The sequence below is a fragment of the Diachasmimorpha longicaudata genome, chromosome 6 (assembly GCF_034640455.1).
Source record: "Diachasmimorpha longicaudata isolate KC_UGA_2023 chromosome 6, iyDiaLong2, whole genome shotgun sequence".
Taxonomy (NCBI): Eukaryota; Metazoa; Arthropoda; class Insecta; order Hymenoptera; family Braconidae; genus Diachasmimorpha; species Diachasmimorpha longicaudata.
The window spans coordinates 10,340,832-10,367,246 of record NC_087230.1 but is presented as its reverse complement, the minus strand read 5'-3'; the positions used below and the strand labels follow the sequence as shown (position 1 = coordinate 10,367,246).

General features: G+C 36.6%; 6 protein-coding genes across 10 annotated transcripts; 3 read left to right on the top strand and 3 right to left on the bottom strand.

Annotated features, from left to right (window-relative positions):
- The first annotated feature begins 135 nt into the window (after positions 1-135).
- Positions 136-1,679, top strand: LOC135163892 (uncharacterized). The gene is made up of 4 exons (XM_064123788.1): positions 136-212; positions 393-676; positions 781-956; positions 1,095-1,679. Exons 2-4 carry the CDS (start codon positions 393-395, stop codon positions 1,400-1,402), a joined length of 768 nt encoding a protein of 255 aa, XP_063979858.1. The 5' UTR covers positions 136-212; the 3' UTR covers positions 1,403-1,679.
- On the bottom strand, positions 1,473-3,190 carry LOC135163903 (N-alpha-acetyltransferase 20). Its single transcript, XM_064123806.1, has 6 exons — positions 2,988-3,190; positions 2,881-2,905; positions 2,716-2,806; positions 2,368-2,497; positions 2,073-2,209; positions 1,473-1,869 (listed from the first exon to the last, which is right to left on the bottom strand). Exons 1-6 carry the CDS (start codon positions 3,038-3,040, stop codon positions 1,784-1,786), a joined length of 522 nt encoding a protein of 173 aa, XP_063979876.1. The 5' UTR covers positions 3,041-3,190; the 3' UTR covers positions 1,473-1,783.
- A 50-nt stretch (positions 3,191-3,240) lies between these two features.
- Snrpg (Small nuclear ribonucleoprotein G) lies at positions 3,241-4,853 on the top strand. Its single transcript, XM_064123819.1, has 4 exons — positions 3,241-3,419; positions 3,546-3,568; positions 3,642-3,766; positions 3,992-4,853. The coding sequence occupies exons 1-4, from the start codon at positions 3,388-3,390 to the stop codon at positions 4,040-4,042; spliced, it is 231 nt and encodes a 76-aa protein (XP_063979889.1). The 5' UTR covers positions 3,241-3,387; the 3' UTR covers positions 4,043-4,853.
- Positions 4,658-8,852, bottom strand: LOC135163839 (uncharacterized). The gene is made up of 2 exons (XM_064123691.1): positions 4,866-8,852; positions 4,658-4,735 (listed from the first exon to the last, which is right to left on the bottom strand). The coding sequence occupies exons 1-2, from the start codon at positions 7,315-7,317 to the stop codon at positions 4,722-4,724; spliced, it is 2,466 nt and encodes an 821-aa protein (XP_063979761.1). The 5' UTR covers positions 7,318-8,852; the 3' UTR covers positions 4,658-4,721.
- Positions 8,853-8,997: 145 nt separating this feature from the next.
- On the bottom strand, positions 8,998-11,337 carry LOC135163897 (CDP-diacylglycerol--inositol 3-phosphatidyltransferase). 2 transcript variants are annotated; one of them, XM_064123800.1, is made up of 5 exons: positions 10,907-11,337; positions 10,724-10,844; positions 10,238-10,526; positions 9,624-9,787; positions 8,998-9,361 (listed from the first exon to the last, which is right to left on the bottom strand). In XM_064123800.1, exons 2-5 carry the CDS (start codon positions 10,767-10,769, stop codon positions 9,207-9,209), a joined length of 654 nt encoding a protein of 217 aa, XP_063979870.1. In that variant the 5' UTR covers positions 10,770-10,844; positions 10,907-11,337; the 3' UTR covers positions 8,998-9,206. The 2 variants fall into 2 exon arrangements, with proteins under 2 accessions (XP_063979870.1, XP_063979868.1); XM_064123798.1 differs by having other exon boundaries at positions 10,925-11,333.
- Positions 11,338-12,608: 1,271 nt separating this feature from the next.
- LOC135163829 (uncharacterized) lies at positions 12,609-24,460 on the top strand. 4 transcript variants are annotated; one of them, XR_010299192.1, is made up of 6 exons: positions 12,609-12,854; positions 15,231-15,347; positions 15,442-15,804; positions 15,993-16,268; positions 16,805-20,321; positions 20,407-24,460. XR_010299192.1 is itself a non-coding variant. In XM_064123666.1 (5 exons), the coding sequence occupies exons 1-5, from the start codon at positions 12,621-12,623 to the stop codon at positions 19,643-19,645; spliced, it is 3,831 nt and encodes a 1,276-aa protein (XP_063979736.1). In that variant the 5' UTR covers positions 12,609-12,620; the 3' UTR covers positions 19,646-24,460. The 4 variants fall into 4 exon arrangements, 2 of the variants coding, with proteins under 2 accessions (XP_063979736.1, XP_063979737.1); XR_010299193.1 differs by having other exon boundaries at positions 16,805-20,594; positions 20,695-24,460; XM_064123666.1 differs by having other exon boundaries at positions 16,805-24,460.
- The last annotated feature ends 1,955 nt before the right edge of the window (positions 24,461-26,415 follow it).

Here is a 26,415-nt window from a genome sequence, read left to right as displayed (position 1 = left end):
GGATCCCCTTCGGTGCTTTCTTTTTATTCAAAATACAGATATCCATCCAATCATACCTATTTCCCGTCACATGCCACCATACCCTATTTATTTCAATGCATAAATACGCCGCAATACTGTGTACAATAGTCCAGTATTCCGTTGGCTTTTCGATCTGAAAGACATTTTTATTCTAACAGTGATTATATTCATACATTTTTATTGCAATTACGGTAAGTTCGACGGATTGGCCTTTATGGTATAATTTATCGAGAAAATGTTTTACTACATTTGATAAATTTATAAATTATTAATAATTATTTACATTGGGGAGAAAATAGGTGAAAATTGACATTATCTTAATTCTTTAACCACTTGGTTACGAAATCATTATCGTTGATTTTTTTCTCTAGATGATTCTTCATCCCTTGAGCTACTCCCTCATTCTTGTAATTTTCACGAGCACCTCATACTGTCAAGCTCCCGAAAGTTGGTCGAGTGGTTTGAACGCTTTATTGAGAAATTGTTCACCAAAATTCGCCAATTCAAATCCCCATAAACCGTTCTTGGATATTTTGCGTCAGTGTTTGCAACGCCGGGCTCTTATTGCCCTCGACGCGGTACTATCGGACGATGTGATTCCCGTTGTTAATGGAATAGACCTGGTGCGTTACAAAGAGACAAATCTCACAGACAAGTAAGTATTAGGCTATTCGGATCGTGGAAAACTACCGCTTCAATTATACTTCAGATAACTGAACATTATTTTTCAATCCTTCCATGTGCTTTGATATTCCATAGAGACGTAGAGGCACGCGGCATAAATACCGCGAAAACTTGGAAGGACATTGTCTTTACGCGCTTTGGAAGGATATTCAGAACTCACGTATTGAGAATTAACATTGAAACATTGTTAAAATCTAAGAATGGAACTGATGATGCAATGCGGGAAAGTTCAGGAGATATTTCAGTTGAAGGTATTTTTTATTGCCAACAGAATTAAAATACAATCAATAAGCTCATGATAAATAGAAAAAAAAATGTACTTTTGAAATTGAATGAATTATTGATAAAAACAATAATATATCTATGTTCTCTCATATAAATACTGCCAGGCCGGCGACGTCATCACAGAAGACGTCACCAACACTTGATGCCGATGATGATGATGGGTCTTCTGATAATGGGTTCAGTGCTCATACCAATGGGCTTTCAATTTCTGGCCGTGCTCGGAGGAAAGGCTCTCATTCTTGCCAAATTGGCTCTAATGCTTTCAAGTATTCAGGGCCTCAAGAAAATAGCCACGAATGGAGTTAATTACGGTCTCTATCACACACCAGTGGCAGACGGCTGGCATGAAAGGAGCCACCACGAATCTCTGGGTCATTACGAGGTGCCGTATCAGGGATATCAACGACCATAATAAATAGTTAGCAGGTGTGCCAACAATTGAGTCTTGCATCCAAAAAGTCTCCAATAATTGTGAATTATCATTGTGATCAATAATTCATTATTTATTTATTCATGTACCATTAATTTTTGCAATAACACTCAGTGAAATTAAATATCGCAAGTTGTTGTCAATTACTTCCACGATTGGAAAGTCCCTCAATCACGCTTGTCTTTTTCGTACATAAATTTTAAATATGAAAAAGACAAATGAACAGTATCCGTATCCGTATTGAAAACTAATGAATAAATGTAACATTTGCTTTATGATTATATAGGAAGATATTTAGTGATGCTATTAATAATTTACATAATGCTGTTATTGCTCAGTGGAAATTTATTCATCATCCGTATGTCATTCGACATCTTCCGGACGTACAGGATGGGTCAGTGGTATGACAGATTGTTTAAAAATATCTCTCGAGAGTGCCTTTCGCATATCTGAAATGAGAATTGAAACGGAACTGATACCACCAAGTGGATTACCAAGCTGTATATCAAACTAGTTAACATTCGATGAATTTGGGGAATAAAATAATTAACGGAGATTAGCCGAAAAATAAATGTAGCTCGACCAGCCACATTATCATCATATCATTAAAGCAAATTTTTAAACTAAAGATAAGGTAATTCAAGTTTTTTACCGTAAGCATCTTCGTCTGGATCTCCACTGTAATATTCTAAGACTGTTCGATAGACGATGTAGCCCAACTGTTGATACATTTGAATTGCCACTTTGTTGCTCACCCGTACGAAGAGATCGACGAAATAAGCTTGTTTCCTGGAAGTTTGAGATGTTTTATTGTGGATTATAATTACCACTGTAAAAAAATAATTAATGTACGTGAAATGTATTTGATACGAATTTATGCCACTGAGTGTGTTGAGCTGATGTTTTAAGGATACGGAAACAGGATGTTTATTAACGATATCATTTACTTTTCTGAGACTTCCTCCAGGTATTTCATGAGTTTAGCAGCGAGGCCCAACCGTCTGTAATCTGGAGAGACAGTAAGTGCTGTTACGTGACCATGCCAAGAATCTCCTCGGCCTTCCGCTTTTCCCATAACTGCAAAATTAATTCATCTCCAATGATGATACACGTAGATTACTATTTATCAGGAAGATTATTAAAAATTTTACTTTAATCTGCTTGACAGATTACAGTGAAATTTCGTTATTAACAACAAATATTATTATTTATCAAATTTTTAATTTGTTCATTTAATTGCGCCTTCTTTTTCCTATATTTACGATAGTCAAAGCTTATGATTGTTATTAGCTTACTATAACCCATAAGCTCTCCACTGGGGGACTCAGCTACTTGTACATATTCGGGCCACCGGGCTAAATACAGCATGTAAAAAGGCAGGCCATACTGGTTTTTCATCCGATGAAGGAAAATATCCAACAGTAAGTGAATAAATGGCGAGATATTATTCGAAAGGATACGGTTTCAGTCAGGGGATCCAGATTCCTGAAATGTCATTATAAAATGAAGTAGCCTAATTTTGTCCAAACTAACCTACGATGAAAATAATGACAGAATGGAAACTCACACATTGTTGAACTTGAATAAGTCGTTGCAGGTTAGTGGTCTGATGATGGACATTTTAACGATACTGAGTAGTAGATTGAAATCACGGATGAGTTTGCTTGACACTTACGATATTTCAGCCACAAAAATGTGGCTGTACATGTGGACCCAGCGCCACATGTACAGCTTACCTTTTTGTCTCGACAGTTGGATCCCTGCACACCGGTGCTCTCAACGTTTGAAAATTCTCATCATTTGTACATTTGGAAAAGTACAAACGGAGCCCCCCCGAAGGCTCTAGTCCGACCTCTTTAGTTCATATAATCGCAGTAGCCCGAATAACCTATTCCAAGAACGCTCGTTAGCGTTTATAATTCTCGGATTTTTCAGCAGGAATAGTTTACGAAGAATAATCTGCTGAAATGAGTAAGGCACATCCTCCAGAACTGAAAAAGTGAGTATGCAACTGTTTAAGCAAAAGTATATATACATACTGTATACTGTATATATATATGTATATATTCTACTAGGTTAGAGTCTATGGTTTAAATTGAACGAATAATTTTTCTTTTGTTTCCAGGTACATGGATAAAAAATTATCCCGTGAGTATTTATTTATATGTATTGTAGTAAAAGATATGGGAAGTGAGGAAAATACGATGAAATTTATTTGCAGTAAAATTGAACGGAGGGAGGCACGTTGTGGGTATCCTTAGGGGGTTTGATCCTTTCATGAACATGGTCATTGATGAAAGTGTTGAAGAATGTAAGGATGGCACGAAAAACAACATTGGAATGGTGGTAAGTGCAAAATGAGTGAAAATGAAGGAGAGAATTTTTGATCAATGAGTACTATTCATGAATATCTGAAAACATTATCGTAATTCCATTTTTTAGACATGAAGAATTATTCGTGATAAACATTTTTCTTCCCTTGGAATTTAGACATATTTACGTAAAATTGATAATGTTCAGATTAACAAAAAAATATTGACATAATGTTTATAATAATCATCATTATTACAGGTAATTCGAGGTAACAGTGTAATTATGCTGGAGGCTCTGGACAGAATATGACTCTCATTACAAAAAAAGATTATTTCATTTGTAAATTAACATTAATCTCCCTAATTAATTAGTAAATTACCAAAAACATTTTTTAAATTTTGTACCGACAGGAATAATCGACAACCTGCCTCAAAAATGTAATACTGAATGTATAAATATATTATTTCAATTCAATTCTCATTACAAAAATGTCCACAGATCAACTTGAAGCTTATATCTTTATTACGATAAACTCAGATGATGAAACAAATTTCACTTGGTTTGACATCATTTTTTAATAATAATTTTGAAAGGCACTGTGGAAACATCAGGAATCCTGATCCTGATCGAGGAACATCATCATTCGATTAAATAATATAAGTGATGTGAGAATATTAAAAAAAAATATGCAAAATGGAAATTAGTTTTGAGTGTGGTTGACATTATCGTCGATTCTTCTCTGTTGACTAGAGTTAGAACATGAAACACTCAATTCTATCTCACTAGTTAAAATATCTTGTAAGATCTATCCCACTGGAGAATTGGCAATTATTCCATAATTAACAAATTTCAGTAGTCCACACAATCACCAAAATTAGACAATTATCACTGTCAATTTATCACATTACTTGTGAACGTGATGTATTTCAACCCGCGACGTGAGCAAATGTGATGCAACTTTTAAAAATACAAAGTTTGGAGTCATGTCTCATCGGTGAATTGCTGAAAAAAAAAAACAAAAACAACAGTAAATGAAAAAATAAATGATTATAACGTTTGGACAATTGTAGCAGACCTGTCTGACAAGTAAATTATTAAAATATAAGAACATAATGAGTGACCAAGGACTTACATCTCCTTTTTCGTTTTCTCTCCCTCGAATTCATATCAGCTCTCTCGTATATCTCGTTATTATCAGCTTTTCTGGAATGCCTCTCTTCCCTCCTTGTTTTTCTGTAGTCCTCATCGTCAGTCCCCTTATTCATCTCTATTACTCCATTAACTCTGCCATTGACGTCCTCAAAAGATAAAGATATATTTTCATCATTAGCCCCCTCCTCCTCTTCCACCAGCTCAGTCTCTTCCATATCCTCAATCTCCTCCAAGCCCTCATAATCTTCAATCCCATCATCCTCGTCCCCTCCCTCTTCGACAGTTCCCTGAAAAGTTGTTTCCTTTTCCTTCTCCTTCTCTTTCTCCTCCTCCTCCTCCTCCTCTTCCTCCTCCTCCTCATCATCATTATTATCATCATCGTCATCATCATCATCATCAGTATCATCATCCCTTCCTTCTTCCAATGCCTCCAGCACCATATCCTCCTCATCCTCTACAACCTCTTCATACTTAATTTCAATATCGGAGAACATGTCATTAACATCTAAACAACTGTGATTTTTCATATCCAATGTACTTTCAAAGCTTGTCTCACAGTTTTCACACACGATCTCCTCTTTCTGCTCATCTCCATCGCCCTCCTCATAGTCAAGCGCTCCATCGTCGACAATTGCCTCCGTTTTCACCTCAAGCTTGTTCTTGTGCTCGTTGCTAATATGCTTCTTCAACTCACTATCATTTTTGAAAAATGTCTCGCAAATTTCACACTTCACACATGTCTTTTCCCCTTTATGCTTAGCCACATGCACTTTAAAGTACCAATCAGTTAGAAATCTTTTCGAGCAGTACGTACATTCAAAAGGCTTTTTCTCCCCCTTCTTTCTCCTCTTATACTTCATTCTTCTTTTGGGTGAATGCTTCTTGAACTTCTCCTGAGACCTCGCCCCCACAGGTTTCATGGGTGCAGGTCTGATGGGCATAACTGGGGTCGGTTTAATAAAAAGAGATTTGCCCGGGTTTGCGGACAAAACCCCTGAGACAGGCCGAATGCTCGGAACTGCCTGCACATTGACGAATGATTGCATTTGAATGGTATTATTAGCGATTATGCAAAACCTGGGAACTCCCTCCTTCCTATGAAGCATCGAGGGCTCACTCTTGAGGTTTGCAATGGGAACAACCGTAATTGGCATCATCACTGGCTTCGGTGCCACTGATGCACCCTGTTGGACTATCCACTCGTTAACATTCAGAGGATATGCTATCGCCCTTGGTGGCAAATGAGGCATCACGACTCTGTTCTCTTGTAAACAGCCAGATTTTGATTTTCCAATTTCTGAATTAGAAATCGATTTACTGGGATTAGAAAATGGAGAATTTTTATCGGAATTAGGAAGTACGAAGTTCTGATTATTAATGATAAACTTCTGGGCCTGGGGCTGGAGGACAACTGGAATATTCTGAAGGACCGGAGCCAGTGGTGGTACTGGAGGATTGGAGATGTTGTTAATCGATATAAACGATTGATTGAATCCTGGCACTGGTGCTTTCGGTATGACAATGAGCTCTGAGTTCTTTTTCAAACACTCAGCAGCCCTATCATTAGCGGCTGATGACAACTCATCGACGTGATCATTTCGCTTCTTCCTCAGGGCCTCCATCATTTGGATTTCGGTCTCTCTCATTCTCTCTTTGAGGATCTGTGCACCATCCACTTGATTGTGCCTGTACTCGTTTCGTCTCTTGCAATTTTTGTGATGAATTCTGGTCTTTCGATTCTTCAGGACAATACCGCATATATCGCAGACATTTGATTTATCACAACGTTTCAATTCTAATTTCAATCTTCGACAGCGATTGTGATCGATACTGAGAGCATCGCAAAGGGAATTTCCACAGTGTTTTGAGACAGGAGCGGTTATTTCCGATTCTGGGATGTTTGTAGCAATCAACGGGGAAGCGCCAGTCATGTCGACGTATTGCTGGACGTTCACATCGCAGATTATATTTTCGCAGGGGCCGCTGTGCCCGCATTTTCTTCGACGATTGATTATCGGATGCAAAGATATGCCAGAATCGCCGGCGATTTTCGAGGGTAGATACAAAGTTTTCGTGGACTTGAGAAAATCCTTTGAGGATTCCAGGGGGCACTCCGGAGGTTCCAGTGGCTCCAGCGGACACTTGGGAGGCTTCAGGGGCTTCAGCAGATCCTCAGGATTCAGATCAACCAGGGACATTGTGATGTCAGGTCTCGGGCGTTTCTCTTTGCTTGTTTTGATTCTTCCTTTCGTCGATTTGGAAGTCGAATCCTCGGGAATGTTTATCGGTTTTATCACGATGTTTGGTTGGTTCAGGAGACGTTGAACGGGCTCAGAGTGAAGAAGGTCTGGATACATCACTTTAGATACTTCATCAGGAGCCACTCGGGGACTATCAATTGGCACCAGTTTTGGTAGAGGTGCGTATGCCATCGCGACTAGTTCACTTCATTGATTTTCGGACTCTCGGCGAACTCGAAATTGAGATTTTTTTTTTCCTAACAAGATCGGGAGCTTTCCAGGTTTGTTTACTTCTTTGTTTGTATGGCTACTCACCTCTACTTTCGACTGATTTATTTTTACCGATTATTCATTCATTTTCGGTGAATTTGAGGAAAACTAACTGACAACTTCACTGTAGCAGTTTTTTGATACATAATTTTTTGGAGAAAAGGGTCTGCGCGCGCATTATTCGAGAGAAGTATACAGTTTGTTATGCGGCAATAGGAATTACGCGTTTTTGGAGGTTATAAATGTACCGAGCACGGGGGAGACAATTAAACGTCACGTGTCTGTGGCTTATGGAATTGTTTGACAGTTGGTGAGAGTTTATGTGAGCGAATAACTATGAGCCGGTACTCTGGATGATTTTTCAGAATGACAGATACTTATTAAAAGGCTGAGTATAATGACAAGTCAGAAGTGGGGCCGCCATGTTTTTGGCGAATGAGTGAAAAAACAAAGAAAAATCGAGTTTTTATAGAGAGACTCCAGGAAATTTTTTGAGAGAAGATGGCTGAATGGTAAATTTCATTGCCAGTGAATGGATACTCATTTTGTTTAGTTTGTTTTTTTTTTAATGTTGTTGGGTTACACATATTTTTGCTTTATGATGTTGAGGGTGATTGTTTTTGGATTGATTGAATGTTATTTACATTTTTAATTTGTACAATTCATTTGCCGCTGGGGGAGGCAGGCTAATTGATCGATAAATAAAATAAAAAATTATACGGTGTGGCTGGTGTAACTTGTTAGCCACGTTTATAATGAAAGGTAGCAAAGCAAGTGTTTATTTTCTCCACACCACATTAGTGTAATTTGCATTGCGCGGGAACACTTTCCACCAATCCCTCAGCTGCGCAAATCATCCGAAATTCTGAGAACCACTAGGCGGGGAGCGCAAAATAAAACATAGATCATGCACACAACCATTGACAACCAGTCAGTTTGAAGTTGGCAGGTTCTAGCGGCATTTGTTTCGACTTTTTGACTATTCATTCCGTTTCTCCTCCCTTCATTCACCCCCCTTCGCCATCAGTCCAATCAACTTGGCAACAGTTCTCGTCGTATCCCAATATTTTTATAAAATTAATTTTCGAGTCATTCCTGCAATGCTAACTACTGAGCTTTTCAATTATCATTGTGAGAATCGTGAGACAAACGTTGGATTTTGTTAATTTTTATAGATGTGAACAAACAGTATTTTGAGCTGACAATATTTTTTACCGTTCTTAACATTGAATTTTTTTTTTTTACATGCGACAGTGTTCAAAGCCAGTGAAGGTAACAGCGGGTATTCAGTATAGATACAATTTGAGGTTAGTTTAGATTTTAATATTTAATTTGTTTTACTTTTTAATCTTTCATTGAAAGTCAGCGAAAACATAACAATTCAAAACTTGTCGACTTATGTAGTGTAGTGGATTGTTTTTTATAATGCTACGAGGATGCAAAATATTCAATATTTTGTTTCTCCAATAGAAAAAAGAACAGCTGTGATTTTCTCCGAGACATACTTATTCCCAAATTAGTATGACACACAGTAGACATGAATAATACATGCTTTTCTTATTTATTAAACCAATAAAATAAATTGATAATACAATGCAAAAGTCCCTCATACTAATTATTTTATTAATCATTTGGCAACATAACGCGGTCGGGGAATTTATTCTCCCCTATAAACATTATTATTGTAAAGGCAGGTACAATTTTCACAAATTAATGTCACGCATCTGATTTACAATAATGCCCATCATTTGAGGATCCACGAAAATTGATTAAATTGAATTAATAAGTAATTCCGGATCAAAAACTATGAATTATTTAGTCTTCTGCAAAATTTCACGCTCTTTCACATCAATTATACTGAGATTCAGAGAGGCTACATATCCATGGATAACAGATATTGCAGTCTTGATGATTGCTATGGGAGCAGAAATGTACATCACAGCCCTGAATAAGCTCATGCCGAGTACTAAAACAGAAAGATTTAATAAATACATTTTTCTCGTTGATGAAATGTCAACAATTGAAAGCATTACATTTGTCAATTAGTAAGTGATAACTGGTGAATTTTTCACAGATAAGGCCAGAGGAAGAGAAAACAAATTCCGAAAATATTAGTAATTATTGAACATTTTGAAATGGGATAATTTCTGCAAAAAATCACTATTGGAAATAATGTGATGCAGTGATTTCTTAAATGGCCAAAGCCTCGTTCTTGATTAGACACTCACATGTAGGTCCTTCGGTGAAATGCAAAAGATATAGGGCAGCATAAAATGCTTCATTTCCTGCACACATGATGAACAAAACCAGCTTATTCGTGTAATAAATTCTCATAATGGGATTCCCCGACATATCAATAAATTTATGACTGGTTTTCCCTTGTAATATCGTCCTGGAACAGTTAATAGCATAAAAAAAATATTCTGAACAAGTTAAATTACATATGTACTAAGAGAAAGAAACATATGCGGTCGAAGAACTTGCCTTATTTTAACTTTTAAAAAACAGCAAATTGAAAATAATTGATTGTGATTGATGTGTAATTTTTTCAAAAATGATTTTAATTTTTTTTATTAGTTTCCAACTCATTTTTTTTGCAACATTCCAATTAGAGAAAATGAAAAATTCTTTTTCATTCTTTGTTTTCATCTTTGACATGTGGAAATTTTCCATTTTTGAAAACCATCCGTAAGAATGTTCTATGGGAATCTATGGGAGGGTTATTTGCTTTTTGGCAATACCACTTTAACTATCTGGTAATTTAGCTGTTAAACTTACGTCATATAAAATAAATCGTACTGGTTTTTTCATCTCAGTATTGATAATTAAGTATATAACTTACGTGTGCAAGTACAACCAATGGCAAGAAATGTCAATAGCCATGCTCAACTGAAACCAGAAGGCATATGTCGGGTAGAACATACTCAAATTGACAAGCAGACACATTGTTCCAACTCTATCAGTCAGCTGATCGAGCATCGCTCCGAATCTTGTACTCTGATTGAAGTACCTGGCTGCATGTCCATCAACAGCATCCAGAAGAGCACTTGTCACGTAACACCATATCGCAATAACATGATGTGTTGGCATATAATAAAAAGAAATGATCGCTAGAACAACTCTGGCAAAACCTGAAATCGAAAAACAAATTATCGCTATTAGTTGAGCTTTGAACTTTTGATAAATAAGAGTTAATAATACAAAAGAAGATGTTATTCATTGAGTATTGATCCGGATGAAGAAGACCTCCAAGTCCTATTCATAAAATTAATTTACGATATTGACAAGTAATTGAATTCAAAACAAATGGAAAAATTTTTACACTTACCAATTAAATTTGGGACAAAAAGGAAAACATTCTCCGTCTCAGACATTATAACGGCTTAGATTATTTGGCACTTGTTGTTGAAACAAGTGGTTAAACAGATCTGGAAAGCTCTTTGTTTCACCTGTGCTCCAAATCATTATTAATTATTAAATTGAAAAAAAAGAAAAATTTTCGAGTTTTTACAATATAATTGTAGTAAACCTATTGAATCCAGCACTTATGAGAAGACAAAATAAGAATGAAATCTAGGCCTCGGTCTCCAGCGTGTCTGTGAATTTACGAATGAACAACTATGACAATGTTACTTGATAAGAGTCGACTATTCCATGAGAATCGACCTCGACAGCAACTCCTTCGAGTATTATCGATCCCACCGGGTACATTGGTATGAGTAGTACAGTTGAAACTCAATTGTCTCTCCATCACCACCAGTTGAAAAATTTATCCCCACCTCTCTAATTAATGAAAGTAATTTCTAATTTCTACTGCAACAAGTGTTGAAAAGCCATGTTCATCGATGAAAAATCCAGCTAAATTCTCGTTGGACGTAGCGGAGAAATGGTCGCGAAGGGACTTGGAACAACTAGTTACACACCTGGCTCCGTTACCAGACGACATTTTCGGAAGCCCAACGGCTCTGGGGCTCTCCGTCCGTCCATCCGTCTCTGAGTGGTGTGTCTCATTCCGTCTGCTCCTCACACTCTGCGCAAAAGCGAATACCGTTTTATCGGTAAAGTTCTCCAGCAAATCCAAGTGAAGTTCACCTCTACACGCAGATATCCCTTGTCCACCATTTTAAACAATAAAAAAAAATTGGACAATTGTAATTCACGATTGCCAGATAATGTGAAAGAAATGTTCAACAGTGTACACTCCATCACAGAAGATCATAAATAAAATAAACTGTGTGTCAAGTAAAATGACTGATGAAAGAGCCAGAGAATATGTGAGCCTATATTGTTGGAAAAGTAAAAATTTCGTACCAACGGTTGTGAAGGTGTGAATCGGCAAATTTGACGGAAAACCTGACGGGGAATTGGGTCCCTGCTATTAAAGGCTTGCCAAAGCTTTTAGGATATAGCGAGAAATTGATGCTGGAGGACAGCTCACACTGTTCTATCACCACATTTCCTAAAAGTCATCTCATTTTGGCGTTTTATTCTGTTTGCTCGCACGCTCGTGTGCTTTCATCTATGAGGAAATATACAATACAACAATACTGATGTGTATATATGCGCCAGCGCGCGTCTATGTTCATGTGTAATGTGTGTGTTGGCAAGTCCACAAACCCGCGACGAAAAGTAACCACACCACCACCACCACCACCATCACCCCCCTCCGCTCCCCTCCGCCGGACGATCGATAACTTGTCAAGAATCTCCCTCGAGGATATTACGGGCCAAGATTGCAATTGAGAGGTAGTTGATTGATCTAGTCAACAATTATCACCGGATTAATGTTCTTGTCATTATTGGAATGAACATGACAGTGGATGAGATGTGAATGCCGTCAATACACGAGATAAGGTATTACGAGAATTGTGTATGCCCAAGCGTGAATTTTTCGGTGAATTGTGTGACAGTGATGACAATTATAACCTCCAAAGTCATCTAATTACTTCGTTGCAGTTATTTATCCTTCATTTTTTTACTAAACAATATTGGTGAGTAGGGAAAAGTGCGTGATGTCAGATGACGATGAAACGTGGGAGTGCATACAGCGACTCATGAAAGATTGAGGACTATTTCGTTATTTTCGTAATTGTCAGGGTCGGCGGGTAAAGGGGGCGAGGGGGACTATGTGGTTTCTTATATGTGTGAGGTTGGATTTTTAATGTATCGCGGTGTGGAGCTAGATGAATTGGGATTAGTCAGTGCAAGTGAATTATGAAGAGGTTATGAGTGCGGCTGATACGGCATTGTCAGTTTTGGTCAAAATGGCCCCAGGGCCAGAGAATAGACAGGAGCCTGTGGCACCTGACAAGGGCCAGAATGATGAGACAAGTGGTGGTGATGGTGGAAATACTGAGGGGAGTGATGATATGGGGATTAGTGTCACTGTTGTGGGTGGTGAGGGGGTTATCGGTGGCGGTAATAGTACCAATGAGGGGGGTGCGGCGGGAGAGAAACAGGTGAGAATTTCAGGGATGTTATTTGGAATTCGTTCAGAGAGAGAGAGAGAGAGAGAGAGGTTTTAATCACCAAAAGGTTGATGCTTTTAAAGTACAATTCGTAGGGAGATGCTCTTCTGAGTGATGCAAACATCTAGATACAACAGGAGAATCTAATAATGTTATTCGGAATATTTTTGTCTGGATTTAATTTTTAACTGAAGTAACCGACTCTTTCCATCTGGCCAGGCTTTAGACTCTTTGTTTATATCTATTTTAAGAGCATTTGCCAAGTTGTGGTGATTATTTATTCATTAAATACGCGACAATCTCTACAATCATCTGGGTATCACCTGGTATAATTATGCCAGAGTCATTAAAATTCCATTCTCAAGGCTCTTTAATTTCTCGATCTAGTAGATGGGAAAACTTATGCACCCCGAGGGGTCCACGAATTTTATTGTCTTTGAATTGCTTTTCTAATGGTTTTGTTATTCGAGTGTTTTTTCATTCATTGGATCAAACCAAGCAACGGACAGTTCTCACACCAACGGGGGTTGTCTCGTAGCTATTTACGTTCCTGTCGAGGTTCATATTCTCAGTGTAATGGCGGCGGCCATGCCGAGAAGTGTGCGCCGCGCCCGCTTCGTTGTGCGATAGTTACCTTCAACCTTCGAAACACCGACAAATTGGAAGAAAAAAATATTTAAAAACTGATAAATTAACGCGTTTGACTAATAAGTGTTTACCAAATCCTCGTTCATAGGATTTGTTTATTAATTTATGTAAATCATTGGCACTCAGTTAGGGGCTCAATCATCGTTAAACATTGACAATCAATGAATTAAAATTGGTGATGTGAAAAAGAGACGAGCGATTATAGAACCTGAGGCTCGAATGACGACCTGGGTGCCCTCTAAAAATATAAATTCCGTGCCGGTACTGTGCACTCACTTCTCCTTTTACACGTAAGTTCCTTCCTCTTTACCCACTACTGATGAACAAATCGAAGGAAAAAAATACGTGGTGAATTATTCATGACATAAATAGCACCAAGTGTCTGCTTGAATTATTTGAGAAAAAAAAAAAACAAATGCCAAGTTCCATTGCATATATCGTGTAAAAATGGAATGAATGAGAATTCAACGAGCATATTTGGACGATCAGTGAGGAAAGTTAAAGTTTATCACTGGCAAAAATTCTGACATTGGAACACCAACGAACTGTCTGTGGTCGGCGTTTTATCGTCACTAGATAATTTCGTGGCTACCAATTTCTCTCTTGCTCTTTGCTTTTTCACCTTTTTTTTTTTATTTATTTATTTTATAACAAAAGCCAACTATTCGGCACGCCATTGGAACAATTGTGGTTTTTAAAGGAGAATTGGGGCTCTCATTGAGACGTGGTGTCAATGATCTCGCGCAATGCTTGCAATATATATCATGTTTTTTATGAAAATTCTCATATCATTAGAATTTATGGATAATTAAGTGTGTTGCACTGTCGTTGATATATATTGTAGCAGATCCAATAAGTGAAACCCTTAAAATTCTTAGTGCTGTGTATATCTATGTAAATGGCATGTACTGTGTCACTCGTTTTTTTTCATCTTTTTTTTTCTTTTTTTTTTTTAATCTATTATTATTATTTCTTTCTGGTGACTGCATTATTCTGGAGAATACGTTCGACTTTATCTTTGGCTTCGCAATAGCATGACTGAAGAATTTGAGGGAATTATTTCATGTGATATTATGGTGGACCATTCCAAATGGTGGTGTAATACTTATTCTATTTATGGAATGACTCCAAAAGTTTGGAAAGACTCGACACACTTCCCTTATTAGCCTCTTGAATCACTGGAATCGTGATTTTATTGCCATATAACATCACAAATTGACTGTTTCTGGGCTCACGTTGAAAATAGGGAAATGTAGAGGTAATTAATAATCGATTGTGATTTTAAGTGCTTTTGAGTCGAGTGTATTGATTGTTTATCATCATCGGTGGGGTATATTGCGTGATGAAAGTGTTACATTGAGGGTAGAAGAATAACAGGGGATAGTGTATTCTGGAATCCAGTGTCACTACTGCTGACACACACACACATGCACACACACAAATATCCATTACGTAATAACACTTTTTCTGCTTTGTAATCGTGGGTATTTTTAATAGATATACAACATAGAATTTTTGTAGTTTTCCTCTGTCAATTCAAGGATTCATATCAGTTGTCTCGCTTTATTACTTGATCTTATGTTATTCGTAGGTTGATCATAATTTTTCATTATAAGGAATCTTTGATAGAGCTTCTCCCATAACGTGTACCAATTCCCTAAAGGAATCCTGATGAAAAATTCTTCAAGTCCCATAAAAAAATGATTCTATTTGTTCTAGGAGGAACCAGGCACCTTTTCGACATTGAACGAGAGAGAACTGCGAGCCCTGCTTGAAGAAGCGTTTACCTACAGAGGTTCCACCAGGGATCGTGAGGGAAAGTCGAACCTTTTCAAAGTAAGTAAATGAGAAGATCATAATTAATTGAAAATGTCATCATCTGAGACAAATGGATAGGTTTTTCGCTATTAATTAAAAATATTTTTTGAAGGAACTTCTTCAGGAGGCTGAAGTTGATGAGACTGAAGAGGGACGTCGTGTGGTAACGAGCGCTAGATGCATACCAGGGTCAAATAGGCGTCGCCATAAGCGTGATTCCGTTTCTGAAAGGCTGACTCACGGCGGTTCACTGCAAAATTTGGCGCAACCGATTAGTTTTGAATTTGACAGTAGCTTTGCCTACCTCACGTCTGGCTCCAGTCACACATATGGTGGTGGTAGGAGAAAAGGAAAGAAACACACGGGACCTAGTGTATCAGCGAGACAGAGGGAGGGTGGTTCATTACCATCTAATGTAAATGCAACACATAGTCTTGCACCCCTTGCTAATCTCGATTTACTCTTCGATAAAAAGGTAATTCTATTTAAAAATTATTCTATCGAAATATTTTAATGATCAAGTTGTCAGTAGAGTTCAATTAATTCTCGCTTTCTGCTCGTTTTCCAACTTTCACACTCGTTGCAAAATCTTTACCACGATTAATCAAATTATGAGACTGACAATAATGGATTATTTCTTTTGTCTATTTGTTAAAAAATCAGAAGGGTTTTTATGAAGAGAGAGCATCTTACGACTGGACAAACAAGGAGAAATCAAAATCCCTGGACAAGCCAACCTACTGTTGTACCACCAAAAAAGAGGACAAGGATAAAGATAAAAAAGACATTAAACGTGATACAACTGTTGCCGCTACAGTGGTCAGTGATACTGAACCTGATAAAAAGTGTTTAAAAGTGAAACAAACGACAAATGAAATGCTTGAGTCGGACAATCCACCACCAGACTATAAACCTGATCACATGGTGATTGATGTCAGGGTAAATAATATCAGTTACGACTTCATCCTGTCAAATGGAATGCAATTCAATAGCCCATAGGTTTAGCTTGCTAACTCAATTCCCCAAGACCCCCTCCTCCTCCTCCTCCTCCTCCTCCTTTTTCTTCTTCCTTCATTTACGAAAAAACGAATAAAATAATTAATATTTTGTGTTTTCATGGGATGAGTTTTGCTCAGCATCCACTCCCCGTTGTGATAGCTGACTTCTTTCTCACATAGATAAAAGTTAGAAATGAAGAATACGGAAAAAAAGTTATAACATTTCCAATTTAGCCCATTAAAAGTTATCTCATAAGCATGAATAATTTATGAATAGTGAATAGTCCCTCACCTATTGCGGTGTCCAATGATTATTTTTTACTCAGCTTAAAACAGAAAAAAATTAAATTTCATACATTCTATATTTAAATTTTCGGTTACCTTATTTTTTTTTTTTTTTAAGCATTGAATCAACTTCTGGTGAAATTGAGAATATTAATAAAGTATTTATTACTCTAAAATATTCTCCAATTGCAGGTGAATGGATTGACCTTCAGAAATGTGGTGACTTCGGATGTATCGAGTGGTGGTACACAACAACCCCACTCAGCCCTGGATATTACCGATGATGAGGGAACTGAGATGAAGATAATTCATTTTGAGACAACTCAAACCCCTGTTGACTCCAGCGTTGACTACTCACTTCGCGAACAGAGTGATAAACATGATAAACCAAAGATATCATTTAATGGAACACTTGAGTTACAATCATACAACAATGTCAAGTGTGTTGTCAATGGTACAATGTCAGGTGGATCTCAGGGAAAAGTTAGCTCGAGTATTGTACCAATAATGCATTTGCCTACAATGGCTGTTTCGAGAGCACCAATGCAGAATATAGGGATCATAAATAAAGATGGGACATTAATTGATAAAAAATCACTGGATGAAAATGGTAATGCTGTACAGGGGCATAATGGTGAACGCAAGAAGACGCGTAGAAAGCACACACAGGAGCCAAATGTCATTGTGTACAAGGCTGAAAATGTTGAGGGCCATCAGGGAAATGAGGACATTGACAGTCTTATTAATTTCATTGAGAATAAAGAGTCTAAAGGGAAAAAGGGCAAGACCAGTGGGGGAAGCACTGTTAAGGTGAAAACATCGACGGGGGCAAAGCCTCGCAGTAGGGAAAAGGATTCCAAGCGTGAACAGCTGCCATCGAAGCTCCAAAAGGCAAATTCTCTCGAGGAAATATCAAAGACTAAATTGGAGGATCTAACGGCTGAGAAGAGCAGTTCCAGTGGATCCAGCAGTATTTCAAGTCAACATGGATCTGTTAGTGGGCCACTCAGACGTGCTAAGCAACGCAGTACTGGGGATACTGTGGCTGATTGTCGGGGGGATCGACGATCCTGGGGTACTGAAGAGGGACAATCGATATACTGCAATGATATTGGAGATGACTATACAAATTCAACACGGAGAAATTCAAATAGAAAAATTACTACTGAAATTGAACAGGAGCCTGAATTTTTGGTTGTTACGAAAAAGAAGAAGAGTAAAAAACAGAGGAGAAGCTCGAGTGGGGGGAGGGCACAGAATTTGGCAAGTTCGGCGTCATATTTGCCGCGACCGATGGGCTTCACTAATGAGTATAGAACTCCACTGTCACCAGAATTGAGGAGAAAGAGTGCCAGCAGCATGCCACCGAGCGATAAATCAGATAGCAGTGATCTCGACTCAGTTCATTCACTCCCAGTAACATCAAACACAAGACACAATATGAATAAAAATCCACCATCATCAGGCACACCACAAGCCAGTTACGCGGACATTGCTCGCATGGCAACAATCAATATGTCACCGAGTTCCGTCCTCAATATCTCAACAATGGTACCAAACATGTTGAATACTGGAATGTGGCCAGCAGTACCTGGTAAATCACCATCAGAACCTGACAAATTCCCCCAGGACTACTATCCAAGTCTTGATGAGCTTCAACATTCTGATCGCAAATTACGCCAGCAAAACTTTGCTAATTCAAATCACATCCAGGGATTTAGTTTGAGTTTTGATAAGCCACCGTCGCCAACAAGTAGCAAGGCAAAAACTACATCGGAATGTAAGAAGGCTGAGGCAAGGGAGGAGGCCATTAATAAAAAAATCCAGGTGATAAAGTATGTACAAGAACAAAAGAACTTGACTGCTAACACCAATCATAGTATTCATCATAGTGAGATGACAGTCACCCCTAAACTCAAGAATGCCGGAAATAACAATTCACTGGAAGAAACAGCAGAGACGACGATGCCCAAGGATTCCAATGCAAATATCAGAATTACAAATTATCAAAGACCAAGTAAAAGGAGTTACCAGCAAACACCACCAGTTCCCCAGACTCCTGTAGTACAAATGGACAATGTACATTTCAAGAAAACTCCTCATGATTATGATTTCAAAAAAACTTTAACCTCTCAACTAGAGGATTCACGAAAGAACAATTCAGTGATTTTTGACCATTATCAGGAAACAAAAATTAAACAGCAGAATCCAAAGTCTTTTACATATAGTCCAAGTGAGCCGGAGTCACAGAAATCCATGATAAAGACTGAGAGAATGGCAAAATGTTCACCTAAGGAATCTCAGGCTGTGGCTACGGCTCAAAAAACAACAGAATCTTCAAAAATCACTAATAATCCTAGCCAGATTTCTAAGGAGGAAGACAGTGATGTCAGGAAGTCCATTAAAATTGTAAACAAAGAGAAAGATAATAAAATTGAAGTGTTTTCGATGAGGAAAACATCAAGACCCGCTGTTATTCTCATGGATGAAACATCGTCAGATCAGTCTAGGAATAATGATTCACCAAGTGAATTAACTTTTGGCTTTGAAGTTAACGAATTACTCCTTCAACCTAATGAGAGTGAGGAGAAAATGGAAACAGGTCAAATTTTTGTGCCAGAACCATCCCCCCAGATATTCGACAAACCACCCCCAAATTTCGATAGACCACCTCCAATATTTGATAAGCACATGAGGTATGAAAAATTTCCACCCAATTTTCATGTACCACCGCCCCATCCACATCCAACTATGATCGTCCCAGCACTGCCGTATATTGGTTACTCACAGAGCTTTAACCCTCCTGCTAATAATTATATATCTGGACCACCACCTGTTACCATCATTGAAAAGTATCATCAGTCCAAAGAAGATTTCTCAATGCGATATGTGGCGCCGGAAGAAGCTGTTAATGTGCAAAATTATAATCATGATAAGATTGTTAATTTTGTTGGGCATGCATGGGACGCAGTAATGCGTGAAATGCCGGTGACGGCAGCAACTGGGCGAGTCCAATACTACAGTGGCCAGTGAGATAAATTCATTAAAAAAAATTAATAACTGCTTTAAATATTAAATTTAAAAAATCGGTAACTTTCATGACTCTGTAAGCTGCGGCAGATCTTAAAAATTCATAAAGTACATTATAAACATGATGATTGGAAACTAAAAAAATAATACAGGACTGAAAAATATGTGTGATCATAGTGGTGGGTCTGATGTAAATTGAGATAGAAGTGATATTTAACAGTGCTTTATAAGTTTCCTCTTTATTTCATGTTTTATTTTATATTTATCCCTCTGTGAACTCAGTGACAAATGAACGTCTGAGTTCATTAGACTGTATATAAATTGTAAGATTGCGTCGTGAGGGTACGTGATCATTGAAATGTGAAGAAAAAAATGAAAAAAAAAAAAAACAAACAAACAAAACAAAAAAAACAAAAAACAAACTTAAACGTTGAAGTTACTGCAGTTGGTTTTTAATGCCATAGAGTCATATTGCAGTGGTGGTGGAGGAAAAAAAATTGATAGAAATTTGACCTCAACAACGAACTTTAAAGATTAAACAAGAAATAATGTATATAATGCGAGATCTGGTATAGTATTTTCAGTAGCAAACGAAGTTAAAAAGTGACTTTTTACCCTCCTTGCCCGTTAAAAAAATCTTCAAACGCCAGGAGAAGCGTTTTGGAGTGATAAGACACTGGTTAGTCTACATAATTATTTGAGAGAATAATTTATGAACACTGTGAGCGTATTTAATTAAAATGAAAACTTAATATTATACACAGTTGATGTGTTAATAAGTGGATTATCATCGACCTTGGGTGAATCATCAAGACATGAATATCATTGAGTTGTCACTCGGTGGTGATACGAGGCCATAGGAAAGCTTTTACTTGCCCCATTGCGATTTATCCATGATAAACGGAGTAAATAAAGATCAAAGTGCATCACTCTAGTGGATTAGCAGTGTCAGGTGAACGATGGAATGAGTATAACAGACATTGATAACATCCCTGTGTATAAATTATCATAATTGTGTGATTAATTGTATATTTCGATGATGCTTCTTCCAGCTGTGGTGAATGATTTTTCAAATCATGGGGAGAAATAATAGCGAGAAATCCTAAAACCTTTTCATTCGAGGAGAGAAAGAATTGATCATTGATTAATGCAAAATCAGGACTGAGATTTTGTCTGAAATCCTTTTTTTCCCTTCTCAAATATTGGGAACAGTGAATGGAAAAATTAATGGAGAGTAAAATTGTTATGAGTACGGAGGCAGTCATAATGTTAGTTGAGATTGTGGCGATTAGAGAGATGCTATGAAATCATAATAAACGGACTCGCTTATTTAATTAATATTGAATAAAACTAATATTATTGGATAATTAAGTGATAAGGGAGAAATAATTGATAATTATTATAGAATGCTTGTGGTCCTGTGAGCTATGCTGGACTGTGGACACGAGGGCAGCAGTCTGGGGACATTTGTGAATCCTCGCAGGTGGTGTAGAACAATGTATTGGGCTCCGTGGTTACTGCTTGAATAGTACGGGGGAGGGAGCGATGTGAGAGTGTATAATGCCACTTCACTCCAGTGAGAAGAAAATTAATTTTTATAAGTTTATGTTTTTTTTTTCCCAGAAGAAAATATTTATGCCAAGCTAGCGATATCCATATACGCGTCGTATGGACCCCGTGCTTGAGGATTTCTCATAGTTTCATATTGAAAAATGATATCATTATGAAATAAGCATGATCGGCCTTAAATGAAGAACTCCATCATCATTCTTGAATATCTCTTCAACTTCAACTAAAGCTTTTTCATCTGTATAGAAACATGAAACTTCTTTATCACATACAATGATGAGATATGACAATTGTATGAACAATTGTAGGTGCTCGTCCTTTCGTTTGAGAAATGATAAATAATAGAGAAGCTATGCATTATTTTTAACGAATCGCATTTTTACGTCATTAGATGAGTATTTCCAAGATAATGATGATCCTGCATGTAAAATTCATAAGTAATGAGTATTGAATGAGGAATTCAATTCAAGATTTCATTACCGCACAATTGTGATTAATGATGGGATGTAATTCATGATTTTGCTAGGGCTGATTCTCTTAAAAATATGTATCTTCAAAAACTATCTTCTCTTGTCGTCAACTTTTCAGAGACAATGTTTTTTTTCTCGTTCTAGACATGGGGAATGGTTTTCGAGAAGGCATTTCAGTGATCGAAGTTATTGGAAAATTTTGATTTTGGGGGAATCTTTTGAGTGAATTTGTGCACTAATCGTTTTTCTTCAAAATCAGAAAATATGAGTTTGGATTTGGAGCTGAAATTCTTCAAATCGGAATTAATTATCCTCTCTATGGAATTTTGGCAAATGAAATTTCTACTCTATCTATCATTCATTCATTCATTGAAATTTATTGACACTTAAATCAATTTTTGTTCAGCATTTCTCAGTACTGATCTTTCTGAATGGATCTTTTGTTTCGGTGACTGTGAAAGAGTGAGTCCTTGAAGTAGTTTATTATTAAAATGTTGAGGATGATTGTGTAGCAAGTCAACATAACTAATTAAAAAATTAAGTGATTGAGGATAAAAGTGAGAAGACCCGCTGGTTGGGTCTGAACTGCGTTTTAGAGTTATTGCAAGTGTGCCTATCGTCCCCAATACAGATTTATTCAATGCACTGCATTATGAAATTCATTTTTATAAGACTCGACGTAGCTTCGCAAATTCATTTAATTAAATAGGAGAAGGGAGGATGGCAATTATAGATGTGAATTTGTCTTCCTCGAGTAATTTTTTTCCTCTTTTTTCATAATCACTTTCGAACAGTAACCATGTGAACGATAATATATTGTCAAAGGAAATAAATATTGTACCGAAAAAAATGGAAAGAAAATAAAAATTACAGATTAAAAATGACAAAATCCATAAAGTAAATAAAATAAATAACGGAGTTTAGAGCGACGAGCATAAATATTACCCTGAACACAGAAAAAGCAAATAAAAAAAAGTAAGAAAAAATTAAAACACAAAAAAAAACAAATAAAAAACCATAAAATTAAATAAATAAATGTGCGTTGAATCCTGGGTAAGTTTTTTTTCTTTGTTGGTGAATGAAAAAATAAAAAATAGACAAAAACGAAATGAAATTTATGATAATTCGATGCGTGAGAGATTGTGTGATTATTTGTCCATTTAGTATTAATGAATTATTAATCTTTATTAAATAAAAATTTGGTTTGCAAGTGAGATGTATGGAGGCAAAGGAAAATTGAAAGTTGAGAGATTTGTTGGTTTACTTATATTTGTTTTTCTCTTCTTTCCTTTCAATTTCTTTTTCTCGTGTATGAAATAAAAAATATTGAGTGAAAATGATGTAATTGAACGATCTAGGCATTTCAAAATCATTCAACAAAGGATTTTATGGAACCAAATGTTGAAACTTGAAGATGACATCATACGTTTTAGCCCCCTCCCCCGTTAACTTTACTGGAAACTGTACCGCCTCGCCCCAGAATCCTTTTTTATTTAAATATATTTGTTGTTTTTTTTTCAATTATTATTATTATTATTATTATTATTTGGTTCAATGATCATTATTATTCTACATTCTCCTGAAGCAATTTATAAACAACTTACGGACGTGACCGTTTATAACAACGGCAATGAACATTGGTAAGCATACGAGCGAGAGCGACAAAAGTGGTATTTCAATTCACACGCTTTAAATCTATGTAAACCTAAATTCTACAATGAATGATTAAAGGAACACTATGAAATGTAAAAATCAGGAAGAGAAAGAGAAATTGATTGACCTCGACGAAAAAATAAACAAACCGAATATAGAAGTTTATTTTTGTTTGACAAGTGAATCGATAAATTGTGTGAATCAATTTATTTAAAAATAGGACGAACAAGCAATACAATTTTTCTACTAAAAATAATTCTTCATTTTTACACACAACTCTTCCTCTTAATTAATGAATGATCCTGGAGGTAATAAATATAATATGAATAATATGTTATAAAAAATTCATCCGATTCGGCAGGACATAATAATCAAGAGTTTAAAGAGGAAAACATAAATAATAAAATAGGTGGTTGAGGCGAACAGTGAAATAACATTTTCATCATTTCTTTTAATCACATAAGAATCCCATTCCTGATTTCTGATTAGACAATTGTAAATTACTCCTCTGCGTAATGTTGCTGTACTGTACATACAGATTGACCGAGAAAAACCACTAAATCTTAATCCAAAAAAAATTCTCAGAATAATGAAAACGATTAAAACTAACTTTCTCGACTAAACTTAATTAGACGACAAGGAAAAATGAATCCTTGTGTTATGGGGATAATTGTAACCAGTGTGTACAAAGAATGTGTCCGAGTCTATGATAATAGAGAGAAAAAAAATGGAAAAGAAAGAGTGAGAGAGTGAGTGAAGAGCGCGAGCGAACGAGTGTTGTTGCCAAAGTTTTCATTTTTTGTTTTAATTTTAAAAGGGATTAGTATTCTCATTGGGACGGGCGGAATCAATACCACAATTCATTGTCCAAGAATCCTCGACCCTTTTTCTCCTCTCCCAAAAACTTTACATATTGTTTTAAAAACTGAACGCAAATTGAACAATGGCCCCTCGTACTGCATTCTTCCTGAGTATTTATTGATCCTGAGTAATGGATGGACCTCAGAGCGATCCATAATTATTACCACGAGTACTTTCAATCAAAATGAACACATAAATAACGAAAGAAAAATTTCTAAATCAAATTTGTACAGAGAGAAAATAAATAAATGAATGAAGGAAAAAAGGTCCAATGATTACACAGTTTCAACATAACAAATCATCATTTACTTTGTTACTGATGCATTAAAAAAATTGATGAAAAAAATATTCATGCAAGGCTATGATGAAAATGCAATGTCGTTAAAGCCCGACAAATGTTAAGGCAACTGAATGCCGAAATAAACACAGGAGGAAACGTAGTGCTAATGAAAAAAAAGTTAGGAAAATCCCTTAAACCCCGGAAAAGGTATAACATGAAAACGAAGGATCCTCCTCAAAATGTATTGAAGCGAGTGTAGAGCCGCCTCTTTTGGGCGTCAAAAGATGCTGTAATATCCCACTTATCCGCTGAAATTAATTCAAGCTTTGCGTACGGTACTGTGATATGTCGCTGTTTATTCATTTTAATTGCATACGTTCAAAATAAAAAGAGAAAACAAATTTATTTCATTATAAAAAAAATCCCTATTCATGCCGCAAGTACAATTCACTCTGCAAATCTATAAACTTAAAATTGTTGAGTTAAACTACTCGATATGTTATTTTAATCCTTTGAACTGATGTTATCCCCATTTTCCACTGAGTTAGCACACGAGAGTGTGGAAGCCGCTTGTAAAGCTAGTTAATGACGAACGACTTAAAGGTTCTGGATTATGACCAGATGCTACCAAACCAAAGATGGACGGTTTGTCTAGGGGTGAAGTGTAAGTGGTCATACTAACAACAATTACATATTTAAATGATATTTTACCCTGAAGTGATCCACCCAATTCGTTGACATTCCTCCCATTGCCGGGTACGAATGTCGAGGAAGGCAACGTTCCTATCTCTCTCTCATGGATCAAAGCTCCCACGAGAATCAGAAGAAACTTCCATCCACACAGAATTAGTCTATTAACCAGGTATAACAGCTAAGCGACCAACTGGATTAGTCCAAGGTCATCTCGGTCCAGCAATATAATCCAGCAGCGTAAGAGTAGGTCTTTGTAAAGGAGTTGCGTAAAATCGTCTCTAGTTCCTCAAGAACTACCCTAAGTGCAGACACAAGTACACTGGCTATAAAATTAAAGAAAAACAGCAATATTGCAGTCTCCAGGAAACAGGCTCACAGATGGTGGCTCCACGGTGAAAAACCATGATAAACCGTGGCACCAAAATTCAACGAGACTTTCCTCTGCAAAGTTTAAGGTCTGCCCTGCTTCATCATTGCACCAAATAAGCCGGATGTCTTAACTTTTAGTTGAAATACTAATTTGAAGTCGGAGAAAGATTTTTACAACTAAATGAGGCAACACCAAGATTTTATACACGGATTGATAAATTGGTCAACACATATGGAGCCTAAGGCTTTGATAGCCTGATACAAAGAACATAACGAAATAAAGAAAGAACATACAGTTAGTATCACTATTAATGAGAACTATTGACGCGAGTGAAATCCAAATCAACATGAAATTAAATCATTTAAAGAAAGAAGTTTTTATTCAAACGATTAAAATCATTAAACACCTGTAAGACATTAAGGAAAAGAGCCATTTGGTAAAACTCTAAAGTACAAAACAAAAAAGCTTAATTCCTACTCGGCTTCGTATTACTCGACATGGAAAATTGTCTAGTTGAGTTAAATTATTTGATGGATTCATTGATTTGACGAAAAAAACCTGATGAGTTTAAAGGAAAGTGGAAGATCAAGAGTAAGAATAAGTCGTAATGTTGAAACAATGGTATACCATAATGCGTTTCATGGATAAACGTCAACGAAGATAATAAAATTGTATCTGATAGAAAGGGATATAGTTTGTAGATATGTTTTTCCTTCCGTTTATTGTATTTCTTTGTGACAATAATTGCTTAAGGCCAGTTGTCAGTTGAATGACTTTATTCCTTCAAAGTGCCAGTTGTCTTCGGTCGAATTATAGAATTATACTTTTGTTAGTTAAAGATTTCTTCTTTCATGAATTATTTTGTAAAAAATGAGAT

Excerpts from the sequence above, each read along its gene's own strand:
- Snrpg (XM_064123819.1), top strand. The coding sequence starts at position 3,388 with ATGAGTAAGGCACATCCTCCAGAACTGAAAAA. Across the intron at positions 3,569-3,641 it reads CATGGATAAAAAATTATCCC|TAAAATTGAACGGAGGGAGG; the intron begins GTGAGTATTTAT and ends ATTTATTTGCAG. Across the intron at positions 3,767-3,991 it reads AAAACAACATTGGAATGGTG|GTAATTCGAGGTAACAGTGT; the intron begins GTAAGTGCAAAA and ends TCATTATTACAG.
- LOC135163839 (XM_064123691.1), bottom strand. The coding sequence starts at position 7,317 with ATGGCATACGCACCTCTACCAAAACTGGTGCCAATTGATAGTCCCCGA.
- LOC135163903 (XM_064123806.1), bottom strand. The coding sequence starts at position 3,040 with ATGTCCATCATCAGACCACTAACCTGCAACGACTTATTCAAGTTCAAC. Across the intron at positions 2,807-2,880 it reads TGGATCCCCTGACTGAAACC|TATGGCCTGCCTTTTTACAT; the intron begins GTATCCTTTCGA and ends ATGAAAAACCAG. Across the intron at positions 1,870-2,072 it reads TCCAGACGAAGATGCTTACG|ATATGCGAAAGGCACTCTCG; the intron begins GTAAAAAACTTG and ends TTCTCATTTCAG.
- LOC135163892 (XM_064123788.1), top strand. The coding sequence starts at position 393 with ATGATTCTTCATCCCTTGAGCTACTCCCTCATTCTTGTAATTTTCACG. Across the intron at positions 677-780 it reads GAGACAAATCTCACAGACAA|AGACGTAGAGGCACGCGGCA; the intron begins GTAAGTATTAGG and ends GATATTCCATAG. Across the intron at positions 957-1,094 it reads AGGAGATATTTCAGTTGAAG|GCCGGCGACGTCATCACAGA; the intron begins GTATTTTTTATT and ends AAATACTGCCAG.
- LOC135163897 (XM_064123800.1), bottom strand. The coding sequence starts at position 10,769 with ATGTCTGAGACGGAGAATGTTTTCCTTTTTGTCCCAAATTTAATTG. Across the intron at positions 9,788-10,237 it reads CATTGGTTGTACTTGCACAC|GACGATATTACAAGGGAAAA; the intron begins GTAAGTTATATA and ends TAACTGTTCCAG. Across the intron at positions 9,362-9,623 it reads TTTCACCGAAGGACCTACAT|TACTCGGCATGAGCTTATTC; the intron begins GTGAGTGTCTAA and ends TTTCTGTTTTAG.
- LOC135163829 (XM_064123666.1), top strand. The coding sequence starts at position 12,621 with ATGAGTGCGGCTGATACGGCATTGTCAGTTTTGGTCAAAATGGCCCCA. Across the intron at positions 15,348-15,441 it reads GAAAGTCGAACCTTTTCAAA|GAACTTCTTCAGGAGGCTGA; the intron begins GTAAGTAAATGA and ends TATTTTTTGAAG. Across the intron at positions 15,805-15,992 it reads ATTTACTCTTCGATAAAAAG|AAGGGTTTTTATGAAGAGAG; the intron begins GTAATTCTATTT and ends TTAAAAAATCAG.